The sequence below is a fragment of the Prionailurus viverrinus genome, chromosome B3 (genome assembly GCF_022837055.1).
Source record: "Prionailurus viverrinus isolate Anna chromosome B3, UM_Priviv_1.0, whole genome shotgun sequence".
Lineage (NCBI taxonomy): Eukaryota > Metazoa > Chordata > Mammalia > Carnivora > Felidae > Prionailurus > Prionailurus viverrinus.
The window spans coordinates 93,307,699-93,319,766 of NC_062566.1; the positions used below are offsets into that span (position 1 = coordinate 93,307,699).

A 12,068-nucleotide genomic window follows, 5' to 3' on the forward strand; every position below is an offset into this window, starting at 1 on the left:
AGGATACAGAGTTTATCATTAAAACAGGAATTCTCATTAAAATCATCATAAATTATGGAATTCTAAAGACTTATTTGAAAGGATTAGGGACGTTTTCTGCCGACTCTTCCACATTACTTTCAGATGAAAGAATCATTATTCAAAAAATCTTCTGGATCTGAGATTTCCAGATGGGACCCTTTGCGAAAGAGAGACAAGAGAAAGAGATCTTAAAATAAGAGTCATTTGGAAGAGAAAAGTTCTGCTTAAAAAACAAAACTTGAAAACCACTACTTTTCTCATTTTGAACTCACTGTTCTAAGAGAAAAACATGTTTCTGAGTTTTAAATTTGCAGTTGTATAGGTTGTGGTTAGGTAGAAATTTGGTCGCTGAAAAAAGGTAGCAATGTACCCAAAGTTTGTGTGGATAGCAGGTGTTTATATGTATATGTATGGTGTGTGTGTGTGTGTGTGTGTGTGTGAGTGAGTAAATAGCTAGAGGGAGATTTTTTTTCTGCTTTACGTAATCTCTGTTACATTTACAAAAAGAAAATATTTAATTATTAATGCAATTTTATTATTTTGAACACCTTTATAATTCTTTTTTTTTATGTTGATTAGGGCCACTGTAATGATTTACTGATTTTTCAAACACAGCCCTATTCACTACTCAGGTAAGTATTTTAATTATATATACATATTTATAACGCTATTAATATAGGATAATTTCTTTCGTCTTCCTTTTTGGGAAGCATTATAATTTTTCAGGTAGATTAGGATTTGAACTTAATAAAATATTTACATCTTCCGAAAAGTATAGTCAAATTTGTAATAGTGAACCATACACCAATGTGATTTTTAAAAATTAAAATATGCAGTATAATCATTTTTATTTTGTGCATAAAATTGCATTTAGTTCATATAGAAGTATTAAACACACTGTATTTCCTTGATTTAAGTCTGAAGTTTTTCATATTTTAACTCTTAGGAAATCAGTGTGTCCAATAATAGACACACATACATATATATGCATTTACTTAAGTAGAATTTCTTTTTTAACACCAAATCTGTTATTAAGTTGATGGTGTGACGTGGTGTCTTAATTCACACACGCTTGCTTGCTTATTTATTTATTTATTTATTTATTTAAATTTATTTTGAGAGAGAAAGAGAGTATGTGAGCTGTGGGAGGGGCAGAGAGAGAGGGAGAGAGAGAGAGAATCCACACTCAGAGCAGAGCCTGACTCGAGGTTTGAACCCGTGAACTGTGGTATCATGACCTGAGCCAAAATCAAGGGTTGAATCCTTAACTGACTGAGCCGCCCAGGCACCCCTCGAATATTCTTGCTTTAAATTTTTTTTTTAATGTTTGTATTTATTTTTGAGACAGAGAGAGACAGAACATGAGCAGGGTTGGGGCAGACACAGAATCCAAAGCAGGCTCCAGGCTCTGAGCTGTCAGCACAGAGCCTGACGCGGGGCTTGAACTCACAGACTGTGAGATCATGACCTGAGCTGAAGTCGGATGCTTAACCGACTGAGCCACCCAGGCGCCCCTATTCTTGCTTTAAAAGGAGTATATACGAGGGATAGTTGGAAGATTGGGGAAGAAGCCCCCGTCTCTGTCTGAGAGTCAGGAGGAAGGTTCTGAGCGAAGTAGAAGTGGCCCAGTGAACAAGTGTGGTGTTTTATGCAGGAGGAATAACACGGGTGAAGGCACATGAGAGAGACATATGTGTTGTATGTCAAGGAGTAGGCTGTAACTTCCAGACGTTCTACAACTTGGACCACTTCAAAACCATTGGACAAGCTCAAACTGGACCATCCTAATATCTTTCATAACTGCTCCTTCTCTTATTTCAGTGGTTCCTTCTGTTACTGCACATTAGAATCTCATAGGGTACCTCAAAAAGTATTGATGCCTGTGTTCCATGCCCACATGTTATGATTTAATTGATCTGGGGTGTGGCCTGAACTTAGGAATTGTTGAAAGACCCCAGGATAATTCTAATGTGCAGGCAGAGTTTGGAAGTTGCTGATGTAATGATTATACTGCCTTGTATTGTTACTTACCTTTTACTGTGAACAGAACTACTTTCCCAAAGTAGATTGCAAGTTCCTTATATACAAGGATCAAAAAATACAGTATTGGAGTGCCTACCATGGGCAGGCACTGTGCTATAAAATGAAAAGTCATGATCTTTCCCTTGAATTGCTAATAATACAGAAGGCAGGGTTTCAACAACTATAAAAGAAAAATAATGTTGCTTTAAGAGTAACATATACGAAGTTAATGAGACTCGTGGAAGAGAAGGCCCTCTGTCCACGTGGTTAAGATGGTGAAGGTTAGGGGAGTCTTTGTGTAAGAGGGAGGGTTCGAGACAATTTGCTATGAACAAGCAGTGCATGGGGGTTAGTACAAGATATGCGAGTGCAGTATGTTCTGGAAACTGAATTCCTGAATATTCCTGAGACAAACATATGAGGTAGGGAGTTGGACAAGAAATCAGCAACCATATATCACCCAGAGCCTTGTGTTTCATGAAGATAAGTTTACATTATCTAGTAGATCAAGAAGCATTGACTAATTTGGAGCAGAGGAATGAGATGTTAATATTACAAATTAGATGTTATACATACAAAAATAGATGTTAATTGACTATGTCATCTGTAAGGTTTCCTATCAACAGTAGGCTATTAGCAATTAAATTTGGGGAGAGTCAAAAGTTATATGTGGACTTTCTACTGCATGGGACCTTGCTACCCCAACCCTCTCACTGTTGAAACTATATTTATTTATACGCTGAGGAGAAGAACCAGCTGTTGGAAACACAAGAAAATGGGGCGCCTGGGTGGCTCAGTAGGTTTAACCTCTGACTCTTGACTTTGGCTCAGGTCATGATCTCAGAGTTGGTGAGTTCAAGCCCCGTACTGAGATTTGCGCTCACAGCACTGAGCCTGCTTGGGATTCCTACTCCCCCCTCTCTGCTCCTCCCTAGCTTGCTGTCTATCTCTCTCAAAATAAATAAAACTAAACTTAGAAAAAAAAACACAAGAAAATGAAGGAAAAATTGGTGCAGCGGGGTCTCGAGGAGGTGGGTTTTAGTGAACAGGTAATTGAATTAGTCGTTGAGTAGAGCAAAAATACTTTTTAAATAATGAAGAAAGTAGGGATGTAGAGGCAGATGAATTTGTTGGCTGGGGGGCAAAGCACTGAGAAAGCGTAGTTGGTAGTAAGGTAAGAAAGAGGAGAGGTGAGGACATGGACTTAGGAGTGGACAAGATTTGAAATCACTGCTGCAGTGGCTTTGAGAAGATACCGACTGGGGCTGTATAACACAGCACTGCAGAACACTCGGGGCTCAGCTGAGACCTCGGAGAATTGAAGGGATGGGCCCTGTCTGCAGAAGCTGGTTTTCTCCAGCCCCACTGAGCAGGTGGCTGCTGCAGAAAGGAGCTGGCTGACTGAATTCTCCCATGGTTGGAGTTTAGCCAGGGTGATGTAACAGAGGGACAGCAGAGACGGGGATGAAAGTTTCTGGCAAGAGAATGAAGTGCAGATGGGCCGGGCTGGGAAGGAAAGGAAGCTGAGAACAGAGGGGACTTACTGTCTGGAGAACTGGGAAGAGCGAAGGGAGTGCGCATAGGAAAAGGATGTAAGGCTTCTGGTCCCTCCTAGAGAAGAATCTGGAAGTGGGCGGTTTTAGAGGCAGAACTGTCCTGAGTGAGGTTATAAAGACTCAAAAGAGTTTTCCACACAAAGTTTTCAACAACAGGAGCAGGGGGAGGGTGCACCACCTGCAGGTGAAATGACAGCAGCCTGGAGCGACAACAAATACTTGAGTAGCTCCTGGACTGTGTTAACGGAGACACGGGAGAAGCGGCACTCTTCTCAAGAAGGCTGCAGGCTATGCACTTTTCTTAGATTTCAGTTAAAGCAAGGGCAGGAAGTCAGAGGAAGCGGAGGTGTTTGCGGACACAGCTGGTGTTCTAAAAAGCACAGAGTTTGGAAGGGAAGATAAACAATGATGGGGAAGGTGGACCAGCATAGAAATGAGAGAAAGGCACAGCACAGACTGGATGGGCTTGTGTTTGGGGCTGGGACTGAGTGTGACTATCAGTCAGGCTTCTTGGTGTCACCCTTTGCCCCTAGCACAGTGCTTCTGCGAATGTGTACACACCCTTTCACACCCTTTTCATGCTGGGCTCATTTTGATGTATCAGAACTTGAATTAAAAACAAAAACCAAAAAACCCGTTGACTATAGCAGGAATTTAGTGGTATTCTTGCGTTGAGGTGTATTCACCACAACCAGTGGCCCACAGTGTAGCCAGAGCAATCTTTTTATTTTAAATTATTTAATAATAAAGGATTCCTTTTATTTTAAATTATTTTAAATTCTATTTAAATTTTAAATTTAAGTCAGAAGGCGTTTGGCACCTACTGCGTTGAGGCAGTGGAAACAAATAGGAATTTGCCGCAGAGGCTCCTCATCTCAAGATACTTGTCTGATCTAATGTATTTGTGGGATCATGCTCACCGTACATTTGGATACCTATATAGGTTTAAGATGAAATACCACTGGTGCTTATTCTGATAAAAAAATAACATGTATTTACCAAGAAAACTCACACAGTATGAAAGGTATATGGTAAAAAAAAAAAAAAAAATCACCTTTGAGCCATCGTCCACAATGATCTTTGTCAAGAGTTTGCTGTTTATCCTTCCACACTTTAAAATGAAAACTGTTGTGGTTTTAACCATGCTAAGAGGCCACTGGAACCTTGAGAGCAGTATACATATGCATGTGTATGCTCACGTGTGCATGTGTGTCTAAAGGGTCAAAGTATGCATCCTGTTTATAATCTGCTTTTGAGACTCGTACTGTGGGTATCTGTCATGTAAACATATAATCATTCAGTGATTTATAGACCTATATTTGTGTTCATAATGGCTGTCCAGTGTTCTGTTTCATAGAAGTACAATTTCTTTACTAGTGTATTGATATTTATTTAGGATATCTCAATTGGGGGCTATTATTAGAAATTTTGTGTTGTCATATTCCTGTATATGCTTTTGGAAAACTTGCATGTCTCCTCAGGAGAAACTCCTAGAAGGGCTGTTGGTGGATCAAGGCACGTGCACATTTTATACTGTGATGATCACGCAGTGGCTCCCACTGCCTTAGGCAAACCGCACATTCCTTACTGTGGTGTTCAGGGCCTCCACCTGTCTCTCTACCTCATTTCCCGCCATGTCCCGCTCTCGCCATTCTCTAGCTATATTTGAACCACTCAGTTCCAGTTTCTGGAATAAATCTTATATCTCATTTCTAGGGCTTTGCAGGTGTGTGTCCTCTATCATGAATAATTTGTTGAGACTCTCAAGGTCTCGGCTTGGACATCCCATCTGGAAGGTTTCCCTGGCTTGCTGTGGTTGTCTTCGCTATTCTCCCTGTCTCGTTCCCCTAGAACCCTGTACCTGTCAAGGCCATTTCATGTTATCCCAGTCTCAACATTGTTTAGCCTCACTAAATTGTAATCTGCCTGAAAGCCGAAATAGGGTTTTTCTCAGTATTGGATTTCCTGCTCCTAAATAAGCTCCTAAATAGTGCACACGAATAAATATTTGTTGAATCAGTGAATGAATAGCAATGACAGAGTCCATCTCCTCATCTGACTTGTCCCTTCTCCCTGGTGGAAGGGACACAGGAGCTATTGTGTTAACATAGCCGCAGAGTTAAACTTACATCAAGTGTAAGATTTGTGTCATTCACCTGCACATCTCCCATGTCTGTGTACAGCGTTTTCACTCTCCTTGCTTAGAGTTTTCATAGAGAGAAAAGTCTTCCTGAAAGTATGGAAGATATAAATATCTAAATCCTTGTAAAAATGACAACTGAGGTTAAGTACAGCAGAATCAAGTGAATTTATTTTTAAAACTTTTAAAAAAGATTTGCTTCCCTGTTTGATTTAAAGCTTATCAGTTGAAATAGATGCTTTTTTGATAGCTCATCAAGTTTCTTTCGGTTTTAAAATGCAACACCTTCTTCAAAGTAGCTTAAGATAAAAAGGGAGTTGGAATCCTTCCAAATAGGAAGGATTCTACGAGGTAGTGGAATCAGAGGGGAAAAATGACCACCCAGACTCCCAGGACGGGAGAACCTCAGGTGGGCTCTCATTGGCTCTTTCTGCATTGCTGTTCCATTCCTCTCTTCAGACCTGCTTTCTCGGGGTCAGTGTCAGTCACTAAGTCACATGTGCCAGTGAAGTGAGTTACAGTGGGGGTGGGGGTGGGGGGACCAGGTCACTTGGCGTCAAAATGGATGTTAGATGCTTCATCTTGGGGCAATGGAAGAAAAAGACAGTTCTCAGAGAAGAGTAAGTGGTTATTGGACTAGGAGGATAAATGAAAAATGATCTGCTACAGACTAACATGCTTTGAAATTAAATCTGAATCTTTTCTGTTTAAATAACATTATGCATGGTGCATAGTAAGTTGAGATTTCTGTTTCCATGGTCTTTTGGTCAGATTGGCCTTGAGGCTATAAAAATATACAATTATTGTGGTGCTCTGGAAAGAACATGTATCCTATCATGTTCCAAACAATACAGAGGAAATGTGTTATCATGTAACAATTTTATAATAATTTTTTAAAGAATACTTACCTATAAATATTTTATAAGTTCAGATTCAAAAACTAATAATTCTGTAATATTTTATTTACAGGTCATGCCTAGACTGCATTGGTAAAAATGCTATAGTTTTAGAAAGTCAGATATCTTTATTACCTCCTAAACTTCTGCAACAAGTGCTCAAAAAAATAACATTCTGGACTGCAGCTAATCACCGAGAAGAACAAAGAATCCAAAAAGAAGAAACTGAAAATAAGTATCAGTGGATCAGTAGCAATTAAGTTGTCATATACTCTCTATATTTAATATGTGTACACATTTTAATCAGACTGTATATTTACACCCCCCCCCCCCCACAAAATTGGAGGATTTAGAAGATAAAATTTGAAACAAAAATGCTATGTCCTGGTGATTATAGGCCATGGAATATATGGGAATAAGATGTTAATGGAAGATTATATTTTATATTTGTAAACTAATTTCCTAATTAGCTGCAGGAAGAAATATACTTTCTGAAAGTATGTACAATTGTAAGAGATTTTAACTCACTGTGTACTCTTTACTGAAAAGTTTATATCAATTTGAGGAGAATGAGAAATTAGCCCAAGGACTTAAGAAATCCCCCAACATAATAATAGATAAAAATACTATACATCAACTTTCAGAAAGAATGGATTTTCTCAAGCCACTTAAACATTATCTAAAGTTTCTCATTAAGTAACCCAGTAATTTAAAAACTTCTCCTTCAATAACTGATGCAGCTGGGCAAAATGATAAAATAGGCAAGCGCCGATATGGATTAAATAGTGGACTCCTACCCTTTAGCCCTTACCTAGTAAAGTCTTATTGAGCTTCATTGTAACTTGTCCCCACCTTTATTTGAATAGCAGAATAAATGCCTTCAGTTGTCTTTCATTCCCCCTAAGTTACTAGCTAATCCAACTTTATAAAGACCATGTTTTAAAGTGTCTAAAGTGGAGATTAATTTATCATACAGACTTTGAAATATGGGGAAACAGTAGATATATTAGCTTTTGAGACCCATCAAAATATATTTTTGCCCTGGAAGAATGCTTCTAAAGTAGTTTCTGCAAGTAATGAAATGGGATGGTAACTTAGTAATTTGCCTTTATAGAAATCCTGCTATTTGGCCCATGGGGAAATATGTTGTCTTCCTATTTATTTTCAGTATTACCTGCCTATACAGAAATAGCATCCTATATTTATATTCCTTTAGCCAGTACTTTTGCCATAATTAAGAAGTTACTCATCACAGTTATACGCTTTCATTGAATTACTAATAACAATGAATTATTAAGAAGCTCAGTATATAAAATTATTCTCCCTAACACCACCATTCAAGTTATCTCTAAAATTTAAAATACTAGAGAGAATATATTTCTATATTGAAATATATATGTAATTTATAATGATAATTATAGTAGTTTGTAGTATCTCATTAAATTTTAGATATATTTTATATATATGTACCATATTTTGGATGTGTAAAGGCTTCTATTTATGTATTGAAACACTTTGTGCTTACATTTTATTATACAAACTCTATAGATATACTATTTTCCTAGTTTTGTTAGTGTAAACCAGTCATTAGAGTCGATTGTGCAAACAAGATTTCAGTATAAGTTTTCTTTTTCTTTTCTTTTTCTTTTTTTACTATTTTTAGGCTGAAAACAGATTTAGAAAAAGGATCTCACAGGCAATATACATCCTAGAAGTAATTATTACCATGAACTTCTGTTATCAGCATTTTTTAAGGGGAAAAAATATGAAAACCTATTGGATAGGGATACATGCCATTGAATTGAATGGACATCTTTTAAAGTGTAGATTATGGGAATTTAAATTCTAGATTAGGCAGACACCTCTCTAGCCTCTTAGAAAAACACTTCTGGTTTTAAATGGTTTACTTGGAATGTTAAAAGTTGGATTCGCCCCCTCGAAACACACTGGTGTTTAGGCTTCAAGAGAAATCTGTTGCCTGTGGCACACAAAACCTGTGCTGCTCTTTTTTGACTAAATATTCTGTGCTGCTTCAATAGTAGGAGTGGCAGGAAATTCTGATCCTTACCTGCAGGTTCCACAAGTTGACTTCAACCAGGTTTTGCTTCTCTTCTGTTAGGAGCTGTAGAAATTCTGGGAGCCTGCAAAGCTCGTTTCAAAACCTCAAAGCCAAGCATTATTAATCCTTCACTTCTCACTAGCTGATGGTTTCCTATCAACTCTTGTGCTGCTGACCTCCATGGTGTAGAGGAGCCAAAGACACTGACAGCCTCAGAACTTTCTCTTGGAACTCCCCTTGTGGGCTCTCTGTTCGGAAAACAATTCTGCAGGGGTTGATAGTTTTTTTTCAGGTGGTTCACAAAATAGGTTTCCAATCTCGTCCTCAAGGAAAAAGGATTTCTGGCCATCTTTATTTTGTCTTTCAGGATATTTTTCCAGTTGTCAGGAAGGATTCTTTTGAGTATTAATCATCTTTAGTGTGATACAGTAAATAGCCCATCTAAGTTAGTGTACATTTTTTTTTCCCAAACAGTGTCTTTGCACACATACCCTTAAAAAACAATTAGCCTTTGGATAAAAGCTTAAAAGTATTCTTTAGAACTTTTTACTTTCAGTCCAGGATGAAGTGGTGCTTTCACTAATTCCTTACTTATATTGTACGTGTATGTGAGAGAGAAATAATATAAAGTCACGAATTTTCGGGGTAGTATGTACTGTCTGACAAAAAAATTTTGACTTCAGAAAATTTCAAAAGAAGCAATTTTAAGAAACAATGCTTTAAGAAACGTGTGTGCGCACACATGCATATGCGCACACCTGTTTTTTCATTGTATTAATGGGATTCTACTGGAATTTCTGGTTTGATGAGGTTACCATCCAGTCCAGCATGTGGGTACAGCAAGATCATTCTTTATCACCCTGTTACAGACTGAATGTGTTTCCCCCAAATTCATATATTGAAACCCTGCTCCTCAATCAATGTAGTAGTATTTGGAGGTGGAGTCTTTGGAGGTAATTAGGTTTAGATGAGGTCATGAGGGTGATGACCCCATGATGGGATTGTTGTCCTTATAAAGGGCAGAAATCAGAGCTCACTCTTCTCCTGCCATGTCAGGATGCAAGCCCATGAAAAGGGCTCCCACCTAGGGTCGAATCTGCCAGCACCTTGATCTTGGACTTCCCAGCCTCTAGAACTGTGAGAAATAAATGTCTGTTGTTCACACCATCTGGTCTGTGGTATTTTGTTGTATCAGCCAAGCTAAGATGCACCTGCGGTCCAAAACTTACATTAGGGTTCATTCACTCTTGGTGGTATACATCCTACAGGTTTAGACAGAAGTATAACAACATGTATCTACCATTATAGTAGCATATAAAATAGTTTCACTGCCCTAAAAATCCTCTGTGCTCTGCCCATTCATTTCTCCCTCCCCACTAACCCCTGCAACCACTGATCTTTTTGTTTTCTCCATAGTTTTGCCTTTTCCATATGTTATATAGTTAGAATCCCATAGTATGTAGCCTTTTCAGGTTGGTGTATTTCCGTAGTAACAAGCATTTAAATGTCCTCTGTATGCTTTCATGTTTGAAAAGATCGCTCATGTCTTTGCACCACTGAATAATAATATTCCATTGTTTGGATTGAACCAGAGAAATTTTTTAGGATCTTCTGCATAGACAATCATGTCATCTATGAACAAAGTTTTGTTTCTTCCTTCTTAACATTTTATTTCCTTTCCTTACTGCATTGGTGATGACTTCCAGTATGATGTTGAAAAGTAGTTGTGAGAGGGGACATCCCTGCCTCATTCTTGATCTTAGTGGGAAAGCTTTGAGTTTCTCATAGCACTAAGTATGATGTGAACTGTAGGTTTTTGTAGATGTTCTTTACTGAGTTGGAGTTTCTTAGTTTGCTGAGTTTTTATCCTGAATAAGTGTTAAATAATTTTTCTGCTTCTACTGATATGTTCATTTGATTTTTCTTTAGCCTGTTGATGGTGGATTCCATTAGTTGATTTTTGAGTGTTGAACCAGCCTTGAATACTGGGGCTAAGTTTCACTTGGTCATGGTGTATCTCTCTTGGTCATGGTGTATAATACTTTATTTTTTTTTTTGGATTTGATTTACTAATATTTTGGTGAGGATTTTTGCATCTGTGTTCATAAACAATATTGGTCTGTCATTTTCTTTTCTTGTGATATCTTTGTCTGGTTTTGGTATTAGGATAATGCTGGCCTCAGAATGAGTGAGGAAGTATTCTTTGCTCTATCTTATGAAAGAGATTATGGAATATTGATATTTCTTTAAATGTTTGTTAGAATTTACCAGTAAACCCATCTGAGCCTGTTGTTTTCTGTTTGGGTAGGTTATTTATTATTGATTCAACTTCTTTAAAATTTTTTAGAGAGACAGAAACAGCATGAGCAGGGAGGGCCAGGGAGAGAGAAAGAGACACAGAATCTGAAGCAGGCTCCAGGCTCTGAGCTGTCAGCACAGATACCTCCCGAACCCATGCAAGATCATGACCTGAGTCAAAGTCGGCCGCTTAACAGACTGAGCCACCCAGGCACCGCTGGTTTTATTTCTTTAATAGATATAGGCTTATTCAGAATGTCTGCTTTTTTCTGACGTGAGTTTTGGCAGACTGTGTCTTTCAAGGAATTGGTCCATTTCATCTGGGTTATCAAATATATGAGCAGAGTTGTTCATAAGATCTCTTTATTATTCCTTTAATGTTCATGGGATCTGTAGTGTTGTCCCCTGTTTCACTTCTGATATTTGTAACTTACATCTTCTCTGTTTTTTTCCTTACAGAGCCTGGCTTAGAGGCTTACTGATGTTACTGATCTTTTCAAAGAACCAGCTTTTAGTTTTCTCTATTTCTTGTTTTCAATTTCATTGATACAGCTTAAAATTTTTTTTTTCTTCCATTTGGGTTTAACTTGCTCTTCTTTTTCTGGTTTCCTAAGATGAAAACTAGGAGGGTTGATATTACATCTTTATTCTTGTCAAATATGTATACGCATTCAATGCTATAAGTGTCCCCCTAAGCACTGCTTTCACCCACCCCAGAAATTCTGATAAATTGTAAACATAGTGGCAGTCACTAGGGAAGGAGTTTCAGGCTATGAAAATCTGAGTGAGGAAAGCCTGTGTTAATTGTTCAAAGTATCCCTTCCAAGCAGTGGTAGCAGCGTGAAGATGGGGAAGAGACAGGATAATAAAGCACACTCCTCTCACCAAACACATGCAAGTAAAGTGGCACCAGTACATTAGGGATTTAAGGTGCATTCAGGTACAACCCTATTTTACAGGTGACTAAATTTAGATTGCAGTAATTCTTTTCTTGACCTAATTGAAATGTATCAAAATGTAACAAAGCAGTATGTGTGTGTGTGAACAGAATTTGCCATCCTCCCTTAAGGACTGGG

At 38.1% G+C, this 12,068-nt stretch overlaps 1 protein-coding gene across 2 annotated transcripts in view; it reads left to right on the forward strand.

Moving 5' to 3' along the window:
- Nucleotides 1–9,858, forward strand: part of KLHDC1 (kelch domain containing 1) — a 55,271-nt gene extending 45,413 nt beyond the window's left edge. For both annotated transcript variants that reach the window (XM_047863591.1, XM_047863592.1), the window contains exons 12-13: nt 601–653; nt 6,709–9,858. In XM_047863591.1, the coding sequence (XP_047719547.1) occupies nt 601–653; nt 6,709–6,895 (240 nt within the window). In that variant the 3' untranslated portion in view covers nt 6,896–9,858. The remainder of the gene's footprint in view (nt 1–600; nt 654–6,708) is intronic.
- The last annotated feature ends 2,210 nt before the right edge of the window (nt 9,859–12,068 follow it).